At 35.6% G+C, this 22,745-nt stretch overlaps 2 protein-coding genes and 1 long non-coding RNA gene across 10 annotated transcripts; 2 read left to right on the top strand and 1 right to left on the bottom strand.

Moving 5' to 3' along the window:
* Positions 1–612: 612 nt before the first annotated feature.
* On the top strand, positions 613–1,694 carry LOC108988634. 2 transcript variants are annotated; one of them, XR_001995701.2, is made up of 3 exons: positions 613–751; positions 957–1,041; positions 1,137–1,694. It is a non-coding gene; the product is annotated as an uncharacterized LOC108988634 (long non-coding RNA). The 2 variants fall into 2 exon arrangements; XR_001995702.2 differs by having other exon boundaries at positions 878–1,041.
* Positions 1,695–1,837: 143 nt separating this feature from the next.
* Positions 1,838–4,848, bottom strand: LOC108988620 (bifunctional endo-1,4-beta-xylanase XylA-like). 2 transcript variants are annotated; one of them, XM_018961946.2, is made up of 3 exons: positions 4,540–4,848; positions 4,044–4,109; positions 1,839–3,614 (listed from the first exon to the last, which is right to left on the bottom strand). In XM_018961946.2, the coding sequence occupies exon 3, from the start codon at positions 3,520–3,522 to the stop codon at positions 2,518–2,520; it is 1,005 nt and encodes a 334-aa protein (XP_018817491.1). In that variant the 5' UTR covers positions 3,523–3,614; positions 4,044–4,109; positions 4,540–4,848; the 3' UTR covers positions 1,839–2,517. The 2 variants fall into 2 exon arrangements, with proteins under 2 accessions (XP_018817482.1, XP_018817491.1); XM_018961937.2 differs by lacking the exon at positions 4,044–4,109 and having other exon boundaries at positions 1,838–3,614.
* A 1,920-nt stretch (positions 4,849–6,768) lies between these two features.
* LOC108988594 (protein IQ-DOMAIN 14) lies at positions 6,769–11,193 on the top strand. Of its 6 annotated transcripts, none has more exons than XM_018961919.2 (6): positions 6,769–6,976; positions 8,714–8,850; positions 8,921–9,286; positions 9,633–9,851; positions 10,053–10,184; positions 10,274–11,193. In XM_018961919.2, the coding sequence occupies exons 2-6, from the start codon at positions 8,776–8,778 to the stop codon at positions 10,880–10,882; spliced, it is 1,401 nt and encodes a 466-aa protein (XP_018817464.1). In that variant the 5' UTR covers positions 6,769–6,976; positions 8,714–8,775; the 3' UTR covers positions 10,883–11,193. The 6 variants fall into 6 exon arrangements, with proteins under 6 accessions (XP_018817464.1, XP_035545843.1, XP_018817472.1 ...); XM_035689950.1 differs by lacking the exon at positions 6,769–6,976 and adding an exon at positions 8,207–8,224; XM_018961927.2 differs by lacking the exon at positions 6,769–6,976 and adding an exon at positions 8,282–8,502.
* Positions 11,194–22,745: the final 11,552 nt, after the last annotated feature.

Raw genomic sequence — 22,745 nt, 5'->3', positions numbered from 1 at the left:
AACTCAACTTTTTTAAATTCCAAAATAAAAATAATATTAAAAATATATATTTCAATAATATTTTATTTAATTTTTAACTTTAATTTCAACTCATCTCATCTACAAAAATAAACGAGGCCGTCAACCGATTAACTGGAATGTATAACAACATGACACATATTCAGGAAAATGTCACCTGTAATTAAATTTGTAAAAAGATAATATTAGCATTATTCATATGCAACTGATCAGAGCTATCATGATAAAGAAAAGCTATATATACACTAACAACATGCTAACGTAAGAAAGAAGATGAGTTATTGCGTAAGATTATATACAACTAGTTTTTCTCATAATTTCGAAGGGTTGATAGACAACGTGATTGGGGGCCATGAGACAGGACATGGTTCTCAGTATTGTGTGCTAAAGATCTATACATATAGATATATATATATACACACACAATAGATTCTTAACTTTAGATTATAATTCTAGCTGGTGGGGTACGTAACATGAGAAAAGAGGCGTAAACAAAGCCAACATAAGGAAAATCCCACATTGAAATTCCTTCACCCATTTGCATGTGTATGTATATATATATATATATATATATATGCATATAGAAGTGACAAGCAGAAGCTCAGGGTGTACAAATACAAAATACATCTTTGACAAGCAGAATAAGTACTGTTCTTCTGCTCGACAATGGCCAAGGATGGACAACAGAATTCAGTGGCACAGGAAGAAAGTGGCAAGCTCCCGTCACAAACAGGTCTTTACCATCTCTCTCTCTCTCACACACACACACACAGACAGATACACTGCCGCGTGAACGTGCGCTCGCAGAATAAATATATCCGTTGTTCTGGGCATCCCTTTTCTTCTTGACTTCTTCCAGGATAAATGTTTTATCGTTTGGATAAGTAATTCCTGGATTCCTTGGACTTGTTGAATTATGCACCAAAACTGCCCAGCAGAGAGTACTCCATTTTCACCAAAGAAGGGAAATATAGCCTTAGATGATAAAGATCACCAAACAAAGCGTTCCTGTGTTCACGAATGGTAAGGTTATTATTAGTAGAAAATTACCTTCGTCCTAGTTATTGGTCACCATATTTCTTATACTTGAACAATCTTGTTCTTTGTCCACTTTGCAGCCTCTTTAATTTATTCTGCTGTTTCCTCTGTGTGCCTTCTGTCAAGCCAAAGTAGGAGTTTGATTTCAAGATGGCAGAATATTACGCCGATGGACATTGCATACATTTTGAGCTTTCAAGTAAACCATATCTAGTACGCTGGTCTCGCTGCCTAAGATATATATCCACTTTGCTTGAGTGATCTATAATTGTGCAAGTTTTGTTGGACGTTTATCTGAATCTTTGGGTCTCAAACTTCTGTTCTTGAGCAGATACGTTCCTTCAGAAAATAACTTGATGTAACAGATACATGTATTTGCATATATAGAAGGCCACTATCCTAGTCGATCGATTTATATCTCTAACCTATTACCATGCATTGCTGCTTTGAATTGAGACACCCACTGAACTGTGGTGATAGAAACCTATAATTCATCTAGCAAGAGAGTTGCAAGGGCACGGACGCCTACCATTTTTGTTTCTCTTTTTCCCATGTTCATAAAAGATGGGACTTGAATCCACAGCATCCACCCCCTTATAGCTATACTTGACTGCCCACCATTTTAATAGACCGGTGGGTGAATTGGTTGACTGCAAATGGTGAAATTCACATTGAGGTTCTTCAAATGGTACCCAAAACTAGTAATTTTTTTGATCCAATAAACTTCTAATTGTCTTGGGTGCTAAGAAGAGGACATAGGGTCCTTAAAACATGGAAAATAAAACCGAAAAATATATGTATGGCTAGCTATTTGTTGACGTACCTAATAGAAAAGACTTCTATTGGGAAAATTTAACATTCCTTGAAACTGTAGCAAAAGGTATGGAGCGACCAGAGATCATCTTGTAGGTGGAAGAGGAAAAGAGGTATCATTTCCTGAAAAATTTGAGCTTCTTCATGGAGGAAGACAAAGTAGGCAGGTGGCTTTGGTATTGTAGATATCACTAACCAAGAAACATAATGCTTGTAATAAGGCTGCATGGAATTGGAATATCTTCTTGAATATCTCAACTAGTTCCCATGTCATAGGATAGAATGAACCATTGTCTGAGCTCGACAAAAACTCACACAACTCAGGCAACTGAAAAGAGCCATAATCTAAAATATTCATATATAGATCTTACTTATGTCGGAGACAAAAAGGGCCCAAAATATCTGTATGTACTTCTCTTCTAAAGGAAATTGCAAATTAAATCCCACAGCTCTTATACAGCTCGGATTGTTTCATATTTTATCCCTTCTACTGTCAAATGAATTGCATTCAATAAGCACATAACTAATCCTTGCTTAATAAGGGTATGAAACAACACAAAAAACCTGCTATTGAAAGAATCTGCTTCTCCCAACTCAATGGACAGATTTCTGATATTTATAACAATAAATCAGTAGTTGAGAATTCTACTAATAAAAAGACGGAAGCCCATACTCACGGCCAAAACTGACTCTTTTCTTCGTTTGCCCCCTCCAGCAATGCCTTCTTTGATTACCATCGCCTCCAAATCTAGAGCTTTTGATACCCTGCACATACAGATGAGAACCTTCTCTCTTCCTGCAACCCTCATTCCACGTTCCCCAACCTCCACCAGTTCTTCCTAATTCCTGGTGTTTAATCTCATTATTACTACTGTCCCACTGTTTCCAACCCCAGGCATTTACCACATTATCTTTCCATCCTCGATCTTTTAATTCACTGCTCCGATTATATCTGCTTTCCCACGGATTGTTTGCATTATCCAAATTCTGTGCCTCCTGTTGGTTCCAGCCCCAAGCTTTCTTCCCAAAATGAGCCCGCCCCTTATCATTCATGGAGACAACACCCTGACAGCCATGCTCCCAAGTATTGTCGGTATTATTCCGATCGCTTGAGAGACTGACATGGTTTCCTACCTGATTATAACCCCATGACTTATCCCCACAGTTTCTCCATGCATTGTCCATCATACCTCCATTGCCCTGAGTGGAGCTGTGCTCCCAAGGATTATCATCATTATTCAAAGTTTTCCGATCATTTTTTTTGTTCTCCCATTGGTTCCATCCCTGTGCTCTATTTTCCAAAACTCCACTGTCCTGCATATTGTCAGATTCCCAAGGATTGTCATATTCTTGGTTCGTATTATGGCCTTCTGAAGGAACAGGCACTGCTGTTTTTGAGTTTCTATTTGTATGCCTCACCTGTGTATTCAGTTCTTCCTCATCGGGAACAAAGCAATATTGATCCAATTCCTTAATCAGTTCAGGATCAATGTTAGGTTTCCAATCTATCTCCTCAATGTAAATATCTGGATCAGGCAGAGAGATATCACAGCAGAGGCCATTGATCTTAGCCCAAAAACGTTTCTTTGCATTTTGAAATGCTTCTTCACCAGCAGAATCATCCCAACTGACTACATTATTATGGCAGTACATAAAATTCTTGGTGTCTAATATCTTCCCCCATGGTATCGATCCAATCAAGGTGCAGAATTTCTTTTCCCATAGTGGCACACCATCTTTCCATTCTACAGGAGAGAAAAACAAAAAAGAAGAAAAATATAAAATCAGTTTAAGAGTCCATTCGAATCCATTATTGCTGCTGATAAGAATTCTCCACACACACCAAAGAAAGATAGTTTGTATGAAAATAGAAACCCCATGAACTACAACAGCTATCTTCACAAGGAAAAGGACCAGCAATGGAGCCCGATAGGCCATGTTCAACATCCATAAAATCACGAGAATTACATAACCTTCCCATTAAAATCTCTAATGCCGATAATTGAATAGACAAAAATAAATGGCAGGAGCTAAGAGATTCAGAGTAAAGCACATAATCTTTACAAGTAAAGTTCTATCTCTTCCAACGCATAAAATCTTTTGACTGGTTCAGAATTTAAAAAAAAAAAATAGTCGCAGTGAGAAAAAAGGAAAGCCTGTTAATATATACGTACTGGGAGGATGTGTGTGCGCGCGCGCTCACGCGTGTGTAAAGCAAATAACTTCCAGTGGCACTAAATCTGCAAATGTAGGATCAGTACATAAGAATAGACTTTGTGGCTTCCTCTTTCTAATATTACAAGAATGCAACAGTCATTATCTTTTATACAGTTAATTACTAATCAATAGAGAACATACCACAATTTTATATAGAATAGTTTACCAAAAAGTCGAGGAATTATAAGAAACCAGTTATGGAACTGAGAAACGAGGCCAAAAAGGGTCAAGAAAAACAACAATTCCAACGATTCTACAAAAGCAAAAAACCCAATCCACAAATAGGATCAAAGAATTGATAAAAATAGTAATCAAACGAAGATCTCAGATAAAGCACATAAGAAAACCATGACAGCGTCATTCTACAAAAGTAACAAAACCCAATTTACTAAAACGATAAACACTTAAACAAAGTAAAAGAAAAAAAAAAAAAAAAAAAGGTAATAGAGTTACCAGGAGGAATGTAATGGTCGTATTCTCTAGGGGGCGACCATGGAGATCGATGATGACGGAAAATTCTACGTGAGGAGCGATTTCTCCAGTTGCCCATTACACCCAAAAAGCCTCTTCTCAAATCTCTCTTTCTGTTCGAGGAAAGAGACAGAGACAAAAAACGAACGAGAAACGAGAACGAAAAAAAATCCCGAACGATCAAGAAAAGATTCGGATTTTGCTTCAGAAGTGGAAGAGAAGATATCACCGGAGAAAAAGAGGCGTTCGAGTTCTTATGTTTTCAATAGTGGCTTCGTGGCTTGCGAAAGCGGTTTGATCTGCAGCTACAGCCTACGGGTATGTTATTGTTACTGTTCGTCTGGATCGGTGATATTGCAATTTTGCCACTGCCACTTTCTTTCCAAAAAAATAAAAATGAAAGCTTATTACCATTTTCACACGTATTTTTCTTTGTCTTTACCATTTTCGATGCTTCGTTGGAATTCACAAATCATCTTAACTCGTCTCATCTTTATCATTATAATTTTTTAAAATTTTTACATAAAATATAATAAACAATTCAGAATTTTCAAATTCAAAAACAAATTTTCAAATTCTCATACAAAATATAATAAACAATTCAATTTTTTCAAATCTCAAAATAATAATAATATTTTAAAAATATTTTATTTTACTATTCACAAACCATCTCAACTCATCTCTGAATCCAAACGACTCCTTAACTTTTCTTTCCACCCTATTTTCAATTATAGATAAAATAGGCTTCTGCTTCGCTCCTATTTGAATAGTGAGATAAGATGAAATGATTTTAAATAAAAATTAAAAGATAAATAAAATATTGTTAGTATATTATTTTTTAATATTATTATTATTTAAAAATTTAAAAAAATTAAATTATTTATTACATTTTGTATAGAAATTTGATAAAGCTGTAATAACGAAATAAGATGAGTTAAGATGGTTTCTCAATCCAAACAGAGCCGAACGATAATGTATTTCGTTGTAAATAAAAGGAAATCTCAATAAATTTTTTTATTTTCCTTTCTTTTTTCTTTAATTTTAGTTGTAATTTTTGATGAGTAAATATTATATACAAATTTAACTTAGATAGTGTAAAATTTTGTACAAATTCAAGAAAAACTTGAGACATCATATAAAAACAAGCTTTTTTAGATGGAATCATTTTTTTTTTCAAAGGACTTATATATATAATATATATATTCTATTGGGCTTAAACTTTATTTAAGTTTAAGCCCAATAAGCTTTGATGGGTCAACGCCATTTGTAGCTCCTGGGGCCTGAAACAATGGATTCTTTGGGCCTAGGATGATCTGATGGGCTATTTGAATCTGATGGACTTTAACTTCATTTCTAGCCCATTACCAAATGACTGAAGTCCAATTATAGTCCATTACCGAATGACCAAACCTCCAGTTTCTACAGTTGGGTTGTAAAAGATGGAATTACAGCAAAAACAACATGCATTTTCTTTTCTTTTGCTCTATCCCAGTATTTACAGCATTCACTCTCTATTATGCCGCTCAAACACTTCCATAAAAAGAGCATGAAATGTGCAAGATTTCTATAAATAATTAGGACTGTACAAAAAGACCAATACCCGACCCGACCCATTTTTTCCGAATTAAAACGACCCGAAAACCAGACCCGTTTGCTGTTAAAATCGGAAACGGGTATTACCCGTTACCCGCTTTTAACCGATTTCAATTTCAGCCCCGAACGTACGTGTGGTTCTGTGGAGTCCGAATAAAAAAGTATTTTGAAGCCCAGAATTAATGCTTCGGTTAGTGTCCTTTTAACAATATTATAAGAGCATTGCTATACAACCTCCACCACACTCCACACTCCACACTTTTTAAAATTTTTAATTTTTTTTTTAATTTTTTTTTGAGTTTATTCTTTTTAAATTATTTCAAATTTTTTATTCATTATTCATATAATAAATATTTAATAAAAGAAAAAAATAATAAAAATTAAAAATAATGTGGAGTGTTAGGAGGTTGTGAAGATTTTTTATTATTATAATATGGCATTTGACCATTCAAGAATATTTTTATATTGAGCTCTCTCTCTCTCTCTTAAATACCTTTCATAATTCTTATATTAATCATCTGTTTCAGGATCAAAGAAAAAATAAATCATTTGTTTCAAAAAGTTCCCGTGAGTCGCTCTCTCTCTACTTTTTAAACACCATCTCGTCATCTACCTCTATCTCTCTCTCTCTCTCTCTCTCTCTCTCTCTCTCTCTCAACACAGTCGGGTTTGCTTTCTGAAATTAGTTCTGTTCCTTTATGTTTTTACACGCATTTTGGGAAGGAAATTTTCAAGAACGAAACATAGGTCTCTTATATTCAAGCTGGCGATCGAGAATTAAGAAACCACCATCCGGGAAATCAAGCCCAAGAACAGGAGAATCATGGTACAATAACCATATTCCCTGTTTCTTTCATTTGTATCAGAGTCTTTCTTATTTTTTTTTTCTGGGTTTTTCTTCTGGATCTAGTCAATGAGCTCTCTTTTTTTCTCTGCTATCATCATATTTGGCATCCGGTTCCATCTGATTTCGATTTTAAGATGATTATCGTGTGGGTCTGATTGTGATTTGGATCTGGGTTTGTGAGAGAAATCTCCCCCAAAAGAAAAAATAAAAAAAGAAAAAAGAAATAAATTCGGGTAATCGGTTAACGGGTAAAGATAACGGGTAATCGGCTAACGGTTAATCGGTGTGAAACAATTTCGAGTCGGGTCGGAATTTGTTGTTTTCCGGGTCGGGTCGGTGAACAGCCCTGTAAATAATCATTAATGTTGAGTTCTGTTTTCAAGAAGGTAAAAGAGTGTTTTTTTTAAGAGGAATACTAAACTTGTGCTTGTGGTCTATACAACAGGAGGAAGCTCCCACTTCCCATAAAACTCCATTCCTTAGCCTAGTAGACACCCACAAGACTACTGCAAGAGAGAATTATTTTCATCCCTTTTTCAAAAGATGAGAATGTATTATGACAACTCATCTCTTTAGGGCCCTTTCACAGCTGTCTTCACTTCTCACAACAAAAGGCTGCTTTGTTTTCTTCTCCACAATCCCCTATCTCTTGCACACTGTGACTCCCCCCACTTTCCCTCAATTATAGCTCTCTCTCTCTGCCACTCCATGTGTGTGGAATAGTCTACCTGTACTTAAAGAGATATTAGGAACAGCCTGTATTATGTTTCTTTACAGAGGTAAGCATTCTTTTGAATATGCTGCTAATGGAAAATAACAACTAAGGTAGTAAAAGTGAAAGGCAAAGTCAAAGATGATCATCTTGGCAAATTGGTATTGATAGTATACGCTAGTTAATTACAACCGGTCACCTTTTTTTTGGGTATTCACTACTTGAAACATACAGAATGATCAACATAGATGAATCAAGTGCAGGTTAAGGATTGGGAGGAATTGAAATGGTGGCACCCCAAAAAAGCAAACTTGACAAGGAGCAAGAGAGAATATCCATATATATGATGGGTTGCCAAAACATGCTATACCCTCAGAGCAAAAACAACTAAGGACAGTTCCGTGATTTCACTCCCCACAGCACATGAACATGTCTGTTACAGTAGAGAAAATGGAAGCATGGAAAAAAGGAGAGGGCCCATGAGGCTGGGAAGAGTTCTCATTTGTCTTTAAAAGGTTGCCTCCATGACTACAAAGCGCCTATGCCTTTTCCCAAGAATCGCTTATTTAAAGGCCCACAATTGAACAGAGAAAACCATCATGCGAAATATGAATGATTGGATAGATGCACAAAACACATACATCAAATGCCAATATTAGTTGTTTTCAACTTATATATTTAACAAAACCTTGGGTGTGTGATATTATAAAAACTCTGGATATTTCCTCCATAGCGTGTCCTTTACTGGGAATTTGTATCAGAAAATAAAAACAATAACTGGTCATATTTCGAGGTTCTCTCTCTGAATTTCATAGTAGTAGTATCCAAGTTTCCAGGAACTCTCACTTTCTGAAGCTGTGATTCTTGCTTGATCTGCTGAATTACAGGAACAATGGTTCAGTTTGTTGTAAATAGTTCAGTGACTAATCTACTCCATTACTAGCCAATAGTGTTTGCATAGTTTTTAACCTTTTTTCCTAACTGATGCATTTATTTACTACCAGAAACCACTCTACCAGCGTAGTTACAGAACCTTCTCGGATCAATGTGATGAATTGATTCTTCAATGGCTAGGAAGAAGAGCTGGTTCAATATAGTGAAGAGGTTCTTTATCAGAGAAACGCAGTCAAGACCAGAAAAGGTAAAATGATTTGCTTCTTTGATAGTTTTGGTCTTCGATTCGGTTCCTCATTTGAGATAAATATTATCAGGAGAAGAAAAGGAAATGGATATTTGGAAGGTTTAAGACCAAAAGGTTACCCTCGCTCACTGCACCAACTTCCTTGAAAGAAAGGAGTCTGTGTGAGGCAGAGGAAGAGCAAAGCAAGCATGCCCTCGCCGTGGCTCTTGCCTCTGCTGCTGCTGCTGAAGCAGCTGTTGCAGCTGCTCAAGCTGCTGCTGCTGAGGTTGTCCGGTTGACAGGCGCCTCTCAATCTGACCATCAATTTGAATATGAAACAAAAGAGCTTTCAGTAATTAAACTTCGAGCTGACGCCCCTTCATCCCACTATCAGTATAAGAAGGAGATCCATGAAATTTCTGCCACCAAAATTCAGACTGCCTTTCGGGGCTACCTTGTGAGTTTTAACAAACTTTTTATTTGCCTCATATCTCCTTTTCTGCTAACTAATTCACTGGTCATATTTCGAGGTTCTCTCTCTGAATTTCATAGAACTAGTCTTGGAAACTCTATAGATTTGCTGTTAGAAGAATGATAATAAAAAAAGAAAATCCTGTTAACAGAAGGTAAAAGTCAGTATTTTGGTATCTAGATTCTAGAACACAATTTAAGTCACTCCACCAATTTTTTAACTCATAATTACGGGAAAGAAAATGAACACAACTTAGATCTGTTTTTCTTTTCTTCTTCAATTCTCATGGATTTCCAGGATTTTGATGAACTTATGTGGGAGAGATTTGCAGGCAAGGAAAGCTTTGCGGGCATTGAAGGGAATAGTGAGGCTTCAAGCTATCATTCGAGGCAGAGCTGTAAGGCGCCAAGCTCTAACTACCCTCAAGTGCTTGCAGTCCATGGTAAATATTCAGTCACAGGTTTGCACACGAAGATTCGAAATGGCCGAAGGCACTTGGGATCATGACGGAACTAAACAACTGCAGGATTGGAAAGACAAGATAATAAAGGTATAGAGTGCAGAACTCAATGACTCATTTTAACGTGAACAACTGATCTGCAAAATCCATATACCATTCCTCTCGTTATGGAAACATTCTTTTTCTGCATGTATCCTTGACTATTTTATTTTCTAGCATTAATAAATTACTTCTTTCCTTTGCATATTCAGACTGACCTAATTTGGCTGGCGAAAAATAAATGGTTTTCAGATAGATTCAAACAGTCAAAGAAGGTGGGATGACAGCGTACTGTCAAAGGAAGAGGAAGAAGCATTGTTCTCAAGTAAGAAGGAAGCTATGATTAAGAGGGAACGGATAAAGGATTATGCATTTAGCCACCGAGTAAGCTCCTTTGCTTTTGTGATCTTCACGTTATATATTTCACAAGCTTAGATTATAGTAACTGAATTTTCAGCTGAAAAATGTTTCAGAAGTCAGCGGAAACAGAACGAAGCAAGGTAAATGGAAGATGGAGGTACTGGTTGGATCAATGGGTGGATACCCAAGTTGTTAAAAGCAGAGAACTTGAAGATTTGGACCCAGTTCCAACTTCAAATCCAAGACAACAAGAGGATTACGGAAGAAGACAACCTAAGCTAAGAAATGTTCAGGGACGGAATAACTTGGAAGGATTGGAGTCTCCGATAATTGTTCCCAGAAGATCATTTCATAGGAGGCAGTGTTCATTAGGAGATCATAATTCATTTTCAAGCTCTCCTGTTGTTCCAACTTACATGGCTGCTACTGAATCTGCGAAAGCTAAAGCAAGATCAATGAGCTCGCCAAAGTTAAGGCCAAGGAGTTTTGATACATGTTCTGAAAGCTATTCACCATGTAAGAATAAGCTGTCTTTCATATCCTCCATTAATACTGAAGTGTCAAGCGGTGGTAGGATTTGCAAGACTAGCAGTTGCCAGCAAAGATCTCCAAGCTTGAAAGGCGTTCCAGGTCCTATAAAATCAAGTCGAACGATTAGAGATCTCAGCTTTGACTCAGGGTGCTCATTGCAGGTTTGGGACCGACATGGTGGCTTCAGATGATTTCAGAGGTTGCATACAAGAAGAGAATTTGGCTAGTGTGTCAGGTAGGAGAGGAGGAAAATAGTATGTAATTGCAAGTAGTTTGAGTAGGACAACAATGGGAAACTATTTTATCCTCTTCATTAAATCAGTTGCTCACATTAATGCAACACATTTTATTCAAATGCGTCTCTCTTTTCACAACTGGCATAGGCAACAGTATGCAGAGTAGAAGTTTTATGCAGAATATGCAGAGACGAGACTCCATGATTTTGTGTCCAGAATACTGTTTAGTATACTCGAGAAACAACCCTGAAAAAGTTTATATCTATGAAAAATAACCCTACCATGTTAGTGATGTGAAGGACATGCTTGAAGTAGAATGTTTCATAGATCAAAACTTATTTTTGGCAAATTGCCAGTTACTTAAAATGGCACCAGCTTGTGCCCAACCAACCCCATCTCCCCAAGAACTGCCAAGGTATACTGATCCCATTGAGTGAAATATTAGGAGGTTAGATTCAAACCTTTTACAAGCTCATGCCTTTAGGGACCACACCTCTCATTTGTTCTGAGTTCATTCTTCTCCCAAAGTAATGCTTACTACTAAATACTACACGCACTCTGCACAAAATTTTATCAAGAAACACCAACCTTGAACGCAAATTCAAATTGTTTCCTTTCTTCCAACTCTAGATTTGTCAAACCATTGTCATGTCAAATGCGTCAGATTTATAATGGATACTGAAAACCACGAATCTGAGTCACATGCCAATTCATATTCTAAAGATGTCAGGACCTAATTCATTGGCTGCAGACTGCAGTACTCAGTACACAGCCTTAATACTGCATACTACTAATTGATGCAGCACATTGACAAACGCCAAACTTTTGGACACACATCACCTAAACTCTGTCACAGAAGTCACGGCATGAGAAGTTAATGAGGAACATATATAATAATATAAGAATAAGAAATAGGAACTGGGTTATTGGCCCCAAAAGGGCCCCAAATTACAACTGAAGAAAATGTTAAGAGTCATGACATGTATAAGCAATTGTTAGTATAATTAGACAATGTAATTTCTAAGATCAGAAAGCGCATGTCAACTGAAGGAAAGAAACTGAAAGTTACAAGCTCAGTCTTCGTTTAGCCTAAAGATGTACGCATCTGAAAGTGAAAACTATACAGCCCACCCCATATCCTCATTCCTCCAATATCAGCAAAGCATATAGCAATATTTGACCTCAACCCTGTAAATTCATGGGCACGTAGACCCTCGTTATTGAGGAGAGGACACTGAGATCCCTAGCTTCCATTTCTTAATATAACAATACAGTACTCATAGAGATAATCTTGAGTTTTTTTTTTTCTAGATGGTATTATTGTAAAATCATCAACTGGCCTTAAAAATTTAAATTAGACAATTTTAAGATCATGATCTTAACATTCTTCGTTATGTATGGGCTAGACTCACTTTCAATGGGTGAGCTAAAATATTTACTCTGATGTCATGTAAAATCACTCATTATCCCAAAATCATTATTGATTTAATATTATATCCAACAATTCCAATATACATCAAGAACTTGGAAACCCTTTAACCTGATCTTTCAATTCAAAACTCAAGTCTAACAATTAAACTGTTAATGTAAAAAGAATTCGATTACAAATGCCATGAAAAAAAAAACTCAATAATTGGGGCCTGAGACATCTACTAATGCCCACAAAAGTTTCCCAATTAGCTCAAATCCACTGTCAAGACTCAAGACTCGAACAAAAATGGGCTGTGTCCAATACCTGGGGAGACTTTCTTATGGGCTGTCCTCGGTTTGGATATTACACACCAATATTAACAAGTTGACATGCAAGCACAAAAACACACTACTCAAGGAGGAAAAAAAAAAAATTAGAAGAAGAAAGAAGACGGACTCGGCTTGCCAAGAACAAAGGCGCATTAAAAGTTGCTGGTCGAGGTAGCTGTTTCGCATCTTATCTTACACACCCTTTCCAAATTAAACAGTAATATTCTCCGGAATTTATGCCAATTAAAAAAATCTAGACGCGTAAAGCATGATGTCCGGCCTGAATACGTAGTTTGTAACTTCGTACGTTTGTATGAATTTTTAGAAACAATAATTAATGCTAGATCTATAACTATTAATTATAGAATCGAGAATAATCTTAGGTCTTAATGATAATTAATATCGTTTCATTAAAGATATAGTACTTTAGAGATGTATACATAAACTTATTGTCACTGGGAAATTAATGATCAGATCGAGAATTAAATTCTAGCTAGATTAGACCCCGAAACATAATTAATAGTTTGAAGACTCGTGCATTGATCTCACGACGGTTTGGTTATATATACACAAGGAAAGAGGTGACTCCGATGGGATATTGTTAATTAAAATTATCCTCCGATCGACGACGTTCAATTCAAGTTATTAGTAATTACAAGGCTCATGATGAGTACTGTGCATGCATGGTTCCTTTATCCTGAAAGCTCGTGATCAGGGTATTGTCATGATGAGTATTGTGAGGTCTGAAAATATCGAAAGCTTCTGATCAGTTTCTATGTGTGTGTGTGCCCTCTTGCATGTGTACATCCCTCAGGGAGGTTGTTGGAGTATAGCCTCTCATATTGACAAAATGGAATTAAAATCAAATGAGGAAAAGCTAAAAGTAGAGAAGGCAAATCAGAATTTGTAATTAATTCTATTATTTCAGTTATTTCTTCAAGTGTATATAAACACTAGTTCACTCATTGTAAATTCATTAGATTATTCATGAAAGGTTTTCATTTTCTCATTCCTTTGTTTCTATTCTCATAAATGCCTCAGATGATTCTTCTACTCCTTTTTATCTACATCCAAGTGACAATTCTGGTACTTTTCTTGTCTCATAAATTTTTGTGGGAGACAACTACATTGTTTGGAGTCAATCAATCACCATAGCCTTGACTATCAAGAACAAGGTACCTTTTATTGATGGTTCGATCATTGCTCCTTCTACTGATCAGCGTGTTAATCACATTGCTTGGTTGCATGCCAACAACTTGGTACTTTCTTGGCTCATGAATTCCATTTCTAAAGACATAAGAAATAACTTGCTTTATGTTGCATCTGTTGTAGATCTCTGGAATGAGTTAAAAACTAGATATTTGAGAAGTGATGGCCCAAAAGTTTTTCATCTTGAAAAATCTCTAAGTTGTATAAAGCATGGTTCATCATCAATTACAAAGTATTTTAGTACATTTAAGACTCTTTGGGATGAATATGTCAATTATAGACCATTCCCAATGTGTACCTGCGGAAAAATGGCTTCTTGCACTTGTGAGTTGTTCAATTTTTTGCTACTTCGACAACAGTTAGATTATGTCTTGAAGTTTCTTGTTGGCTTAAATGATTCCTATGCTTCAGTAAGGATTCAATTATTGCTTGTTGTTTCATTGCCTAGCATGGCTAAAGTGTTTTCTTTACTGCTTCAAGAAGAAAGTCATAGGCAACTTACCAATTCTGCAAGCACTAAAACACATGCTTTGTTAGCAAAGCAATTTACTCAACCTCATTAGCATATTCAGACCAAGTTCTCCAAAGAGAAGTCAAAGAAATCCTCACTGCATTGTACTCATTGTGGCTACAATGGTCATACAATTGACAAATATTTCCAATTGCATGGCTATCCCTTTGGATGGACTGGACCTAAGGGAAAAAGAAATTCTCCCTCTACACATGCACCCATTTCAACTAAAGAGGTCTATATTCAAAATAGTAATGAGAACCAAAGGTTTTCTTTAACTGCTGAATAGTTTAATAAGCTTCTATCACTTGCCAACTCAAATTCATCCACTCAGAATACCAATTCATCTACAACAGCTGTGAATTTAGTCACTACCCCTCAATTTTCTGGTAACACTTTTACCCAATGCAATTATGCTTATACCAAGTTAAATTCTAATTTTTCTTGGATCCTAGATACTGGTGCAACAGATCATATGATCTGTTCACCTCTTATATATTCCTCTACACCTACACCAATTACAAGTTTTATTAATCTTTCTAATGGCCAAACTGTTCCAGCATCATACACTTGGACAATGAGTATCTATAGCACATTACATTTAAACAATTTTTTGTGTCCCTAGTTTCTCATTCAATCTTTTATCTGTTTCTAAACTAACCAAAGACTCTAATTTTGTCTATATTTTTTTTGGCTCTTATTGCATTTTACAAGACCAATCAATGAAGAAAATGATTGGGATTGCGTTTGAGAAACAAAGACTTTATCATCTATCTCAACCTTCCTCGAAAGCTCATTCCTGCCATCAATATCAGTTTAATTATCCACCATGTTTTGCTTCAGCTACTACTCAAAACCAGTTAAACCTTTGGCACTACAGATTAAGTCATGTCTCAAATTCTAGAATACTTTTTCTTAGACAAATAGACAATTCAATAACATTTGATTGTACAAATGTCTGTGAAATCTATCCACTAGCAAAGCAGAAAAAAGCTTTCTTTCCCTATATCACATCATATTTCGAATAGAGAGTTTGAATTGATTCATTGTGATATATGGAGTCTTTTTGCTACTGTTTCATATTGTGGTTTTAAGTTTTTCTTAACTATAGTAGATGATTTTACAAGATGCACTTTCATGCTTAGAACAAAATCTGAAGTTTCATTTTTACTACCAAACTTTTGTTAAATGGTTACAACACAATTTGACACTTCTGTCAAAACCATAAGAATAGACAATGGTTTAAAATTCATTCTTACAAAATTCTTTAATGAAAATAGCATTTTGCATCAAATGAGTTGTGTAGAAACTCCACAACAAAATGGAGTTGTCGAAAGAAAACTTCAACACTTATTAAACACAACTAAAGCTAATGTTTCAAGCAAACTTACCTCTAACTTTTTGGAGTGACTGTGTGTTGACTGCAGCACATATTATATATCGAATTCCAACCCCTCTTCTTCAAAACAAAACACCTTTTGAAATGTTATTTCACAAACCACCTAATCTTTCTCATTTAAAAGTTTTTGACTGCTTATGTTTTGCATCTACACTTACTAATCACAGACAAAAGTTTGATCCAAGGGCGACTAAATGTCTATTTTTAGAATATCCCTCTGATGTCAAAGGTTACAAACTCATGGACTTGAACACAAACATAATTTTCATCTTCAAAAATGTTGTGTTTCATGAAGCCAATTTTCCATTCAAAGCTCTCCCACTTAACTCTGAAGCACCTACATTTTTGTTTCCTCATTCAGAGTTTCAACATGATCCTATCTATTCTGATCTGAATATACCTTCAGCAACCTCCAATGAACCAATTTCATCTCATACAAATATTTTTTATCTCTTCTAATCTGAATATACCTTCAGTAACCTCCAATGAACCAGTTTCATCTCACATAAACATTTATCATCATCAAACTACTTCACCTAATTCACATATCAGAAAATCAACCAAAATTAAACAACCACCAAAATTTTTGCAGGATTATTATTGTGGTACTGCCTCATTGTTTTAATATGCAAACAATCCATCTACTTCTACTGGTTGCTCCTCTAACACAGGTAATTTCTATGATATATCTTCATTTCTTTCTGCTAGTAGACTTTCAGTACCACACAAAGCCTTTTTAGCTTCTATATATTTCTACTTCTCAAGAACCCAAAACATACAAATAAGCTGCAAAATTACTTGAATGACAAGCTGCTATGAAAAATGAACTTGATGTTTTAGAGTTAAACAAAACCTGGGAACTTGTTACTTTGCCTAAAAATAAACAAACCATAGGTTGCAAAATGGTTTTCTTGAGTTAAATACAATGCTGATAGAACTATAGAAAGATACAAAGCAAGATTGGTAGCTAAAAGCTACACTCAACAAGAAAGTTTAGACTTTTTTGATACTTTCTCTTTAGTGGTAAAAATCCCTTCCATTCGACTATTATTGGCTGTTGTTGCAATTAGAAGTTGGCACATTCACCAATTAGATGAAAACAATGTATTTTTACATGGTGAATTATATGAAGAAGTTTATATGAAAGTGCCTCTGGATTGAGTATTACACAGTCCAACACAGTTTGCAAACTTTTAAAGAGTTTTTATGGCCTGAAGCAGGCCTCTCGACAATGGTTTGCAAAGCTTTCTCATACCTTTCTCGATTATGGCTTCACTCAAGGCAATTTTGATTGCTCACTATTTATCAAGAAAACTACTACTTCCTTCATAACATTACTAGTTTATATAGATGATGTTCTACTAGTTAGTGATAATTTGTTTGAAATTCAAAAACTCAAGACCTTTTTGCATAACAAGTTCACTATTAAAGACTTGGGGCAACTTAAGTACTTCCTTGGATTGGAAGTAGCTAGATCAAAGTCTAGAATTTCACTCTGTCAAAGAAAGTATGCTTTAGACATACTTCAAGATATGGGTCTCATTAGTTCCAAGCCAGTTGCATTTCCAATGGAATCCAACCTCAAGCTCACTGCAAATGATCCCTATCTTTATGAGGCTACAAAAGGCTAGTTAGCATATTACTATATTTAACAATCACAAGGCTTGATCTTGCCTATGTTGTTCAAGTTCTTAGCCAATTTATTGCCAAACTAGCTGTCTCTCATCATCAAGCTGTTGTTCGAGTGCTTAGGTACTTAAAATCAACACCAGGCCAAGGGTTGTTCTTCTCCTCTTCAGGCTTGAAACTTAAAGCTTTTTCAGATAGTGAGTGGCAAGTTGTATAGACACTTGAAGAAGTGTTACAGGCTTTGCTATCTTTCTAGGAGATTCATTAATCTCATGAAAATCTAATAAACAAGCTACAATTAGTCGATCATCTGCAGAAGCAGAATACAAGGCCCTTGCAGCAACTACATGTGAGGTGTAGTGGCTGCTCTATGCTCTACAAGATCTCAGTGTTGATCATCCTCAGCCAACAATGCTCTACACTGATAGCAAATCAGCTCTCTCTATTACCATTAATCCAGTTCAACATAAGAGAACAAAGCACATACAAATAGATTGTCATCTTGTTAGGGAAAAGCTGCAGCAAAACATCATCAAGCTTTTTTACATTCCTTCGAGATTACAATTAGCAGACATCTTCACCAAGCCTCTCGAGTCATTGCTTTTTCATCATACTCTTAGCAAGATGAACATTCTAAACATCCATGTTCATCTTGAGGGGGGGGGGGGGGGGTTGGGGTAAAACCTCCCATATTGACAAAATGGAATTAAAATCAAAGGAGGAAAGGCTAAAAGTAGATAAGGCAAATCAGAATTTGTAATTCCGTTATTTCAATTATTTTTTCTATTATTTTTTCAAGTGTATATAAGCACTAGTTCACTCATTGTAAATTCATCAATTTATTCATGAAAGGTTTTCGTTTTTCCTACATTTGTTTCTATTCTCAAGTTACACTTTGTGCTCATAAAAAAATCAACAGAGGTGTCGTTATTTCAAGTGTTACCATGCATGCATGCATGCCATTGCAGGCCGGGAATCCCTAGCTAGCCGGCCATTCGAAGGTGCAATAGCCATTCATTTTGTCTTATTTTTAGATATTCTAATTTTTCATATGTTATTTGGGAAAAGCTCCTAGCCAGTCAGGTGAAAATCCAGTTTTCACACTGGCCAATAGAATTTTGCCACGTAAGACATACAACAAATCTCCATCTACACTCAAATGCATCAGATTCCTTCCTTATTTTTCATCTCTTTCCCTTCTTCTTCTTCTCTCTATCTAAAATACACTCTCTTTGCTCTCATCTGCAAGTCGAGCAACCAAAAGATTGTCGATCTCCTCTGCAAGGGAAAATGAAGCTTCATCGAGTGCAGAATTATTCTCATTGTTGCCTCCAACAAATTCAGTCATATCTCTTCGCCACAATTCTTTCTTATTAGCATTTTTGTCGTCGTTGCAATTGAATTTTAAAAACTCTAGCCTATCAAATTCAAGTTTATTTGGGCCATTTCATTTCTTTCCCAATCTGGGACCATTAGATCTATCAGGCAGTGATATTGTAAGCATTCCAGCAAGCATCAAAACATTTGTTAAATTGAGGAGTCTTATATTGCATAATTGCAAGCAACTTGAAGAAATTATAGAATTTCCACCAAAGCTAGAAGAGGTAAATGCTCAGGAATGTATATCACTGGAAAGTTTATTAGAAATATCAAAAGTATTTCATTTTCCACAGTTATGGTGAATTCACTTGTTCAGTTGCTCGGCATGCAGAGGAGAGTGAGGAGAATGTATTTTAGAGAGAGAAAGAGAAGGTATTTTAGAGAGAGCGGGGGGAAGTTGCTGCGGGGTGGGGGAGGGAGAGAGGGAAGAGGGGAAGAGATGGAAAATAAGGAAAGAATCTAGTATATGTGAGTGTAAATAGAGATTTATTGTATATCTTATGTGGCGAAATTTTATTGATCGGTGTGAAAACTGGATTTACCCGACCGGCTGGAAGCTTTTCCATATTATTTTCATCTTTAGTTGACCATTTCGTACATATATAGAGGTTTGTGAGGGCTGCACTAGCCAGTGGCCGACACGATCTAAATTAACAACGTGCGTTGGCAGAAGAGCTACCTTTTTTACTTAGAGGATTGAACAAGATGACTTGACTCTTTGTACATTCCATCTATACTATTGAAAAAGTTACGAATGTTTTGTCCCTTCACCAATATTAATTAATGTATACAGTAGCGCTCTAGCAATGGAAACTTTAGATTTTCAAAAGCCGCGAGCAATGCATGATCGATCCCCACAATTAATATTCATCATTTATAGACTGCACCACTATCTTACATGTAAGCGAATGATCAAATGTCTACCACTACATATTAAACTATATATATATATATATCAAAGTATTCCCTCAGCTTTCAACAATATTGGTCGATATTGGACTTAGACCTAACCAATCCAAATGCAGCACATGATGGTTTTTCTCGAAGAAAAGAACTGATACTCAGCCGACAAGCAAAAGACATAAACCACAAAATTGACTTCACAGAGAGAGAGAGAGAGAGAGATTTTGATGGGTCAATGCATGGGAGTCAACCATTAATGAACATAATATAGAAATTATTCTTCAAGAACATTCTGCGCCCTACATTTTCTTTAAGTTGAGACTTGTAGGAATTGGTCGTTTCTTATTATATATATATATATATATATATATATATATATATATATATACATTGTTTGGAAAACACGTTAATGTTTTCTTTTCATGAAGTCTAAGAAAATGACATTGAAATTATTTTGAACTACATTATATGTAAGTAGTGTGGTTGCATGGGCCCCCATTTTTCATGGGTTGGTTTTGATGATCATGATCAGTCAATTGGAAAATTAACTTCCAGTTTGCGTCATGCATGATCTGCTATATATATATATATATATATATACATATATATATAAGTCCATTATTAGTCCACGTGACTATATATATATAATCAATTAATTAAATTAAAGCACGAAAAAAACTTATATATATGGTCATCAACTAGCTTAGCTAGTCAACTTTTCAATTTTTCTCTTTCATGCATTAATTTGAATATCGATCACTAGGAGGATTAATGATCCAATTTGAGTTGAAAATGAACATGATCAGCTTGTTTGATTTATATATGCACGTGATCATGTTAATTGATTAATTTAACAGGTTGGATCAATTCCAACTTAATTGAATGATCCAAACCATGTCATGAGTTTCTTTGCCAAGAATATTGTTATATTACTATGCACGGATAATTAAGTGTTAAATGCATCCGAATCAATTAATTGATCATGAACGTACAAGTTGATCATCATGATGATCTAGCTTCTAGAAGCAAGTACGCACAAATCCTCCCTAATGATCCATGCGCACAGCATTCTAGCTATCGACTTAATTAGGCCAGATTGCTGTACTTGCATCGATCTATATATATATGCAGCTTTCAGCTAGCCTTTGATCAAAAGCAGCCATGCATGCACAAACCACATTTACCAAAGCCTCACAAAGATAAGAATTCATGCCCTGGATCGCGCGTGTATATATAATTTTATCTTAAACCCTCAATCAATCTCACGGCCATCACCATATATATGATCATGAGCTCTCAGAAGATGCCGTAATTAAGTAGTACTCATGCATACATAGACGTTTATACTTAATTGGCAAGAAAAGAGAATCGGCATTTTGGCTAATTAGTTGCATGTAGGTGCATGTAGTACTCGTGCATGCAGTATTACGTAGAAGAAAAAGAAAAGGAATAAGCCCTTAATTAGCACATGGGATGAAAAGGCCGCTACGTACTTCGAAGCAGATCATATTTTTCAGGCTAATTTTAACATGCATGTTGTTCTCTCTCTCTCTCTCTCTCTCTCTCTCTCTCTCTATATATATATATATATATATATATTATATTTCATACATTTTGTGCACTTAGCTAGCGCCTAGCTAGATCAACCACAAATATTATATATGTCCTGCAGCTGATAAATATTACACCATTATTGGAAAAAGTTGATCACCCTATATATAGTCGATCGAGCTGCACATGAATGCATGCATGCATGGTAACGCGGTGCGTGCATGCATGCTAATCGGGGCATAAAGAGAAACATTTTGCTTAAAAGGAGAATTCATAACTAGAAGAATATTGTACAATAATACAATTAGTACTACTTCATTTCCTGCAAATTAATATCGCAATCAATCAATGGGTATTGATCAGTACTTAGGCATATCTCAAGATTTTTATTTTTATTTGGATAGTACTATATAATATAATATATATATATATATATATTTAGATCAGTCATGGGACAAGGCAGTACGTAAGCATGAAAAACGTGATTAACTTTTCTTAGGAGACAGAAATCGAACTTTGAAGTACGGAAGCTGTGACAGCTAGCATGCATTCATGTGAGATCATAAACTAATTATACGAGCAGAGCCAGAGGGATAACTAAAATTAAATGTAGTGTATATCAGCGAATTCATGCATTTGCAGGCCGAGACAAATTAAGTGTACGCAGAGTTTATATATATATGATCGATATATATATATATAGAGAGAGAGATAGAGAGAGAATATTGATCACAATACATACAAAGGGAAAAAGATCGAAGAATATATATATTAGCTAAAAGCCCTTATATATACGTTTGGAGATCAAGATCTGATCTATCCATCCATCGATTATATAATATCCAAGATCCTGAGCAAAAATAATGCAAAATTTGTCTGCAGTGGAACTATTTCCTTGAAAACTTTCCTTTTTCTTCCTGGAAACTTTTACATCAAATCAATTGAAACATAAAAATTAAGTAGAAAAACTCACCACCATAATGCAAAATATTAGGATGGATAGTACTAATCCAGTTGAGAGATCAATTAAGTTGGGTATTTCTTGGCAAACAGAATCAGTACTATTTTACATATATAATGGATTAATCATTAAATTAATTGCAATCGATTGATCTGGCGTACATTTCATGCAAGTTGCAGCTTCAAAGTCTCAAACAAACAATCGTTTTTTTCAAAATAAAAAATTATCAAACTATATATATATTTTATATATATATATATATATATATATAATGTCGACATGATTTTTGTTTCGAGCTGATCGATCTGATCTTTTCCAAGCAGCATGCGCATATGTATATAAGAGATAGGCATTCTCTTTTACCTCAAGGGAAAGGTGGATGATAAAAAATGTAACGACAAAAGAAATGAGGGAGCTAGCTAGCTAGCTAGCTGTAGGACTCTAGCTTTTGGATTTTACCTCATGGCTGGGAATGGGATACTCGATCAAGCAGACATTGATTAGAGTGGAATCAAAGTGGGATGGGGAACACGAT

The sequence above is a fragment of the Juglans regia genome, chromosome 5 (genome assembly GCF_001411555.2).
Source record: "Juglans regia cultivar Chandler chromosome 5, Walnut 2.0, whole genome shotgun sequence".
NCBI classification, from domain to species: Eukaryota; Viridiplantae; Streptophyta; class Magnoliopsida; order Fagales; family Juglandaceae; genus Juglans; species Juglans regia.
This window is presented reverse-complemented; position numbering and strand designations above follow the sequence as displayed.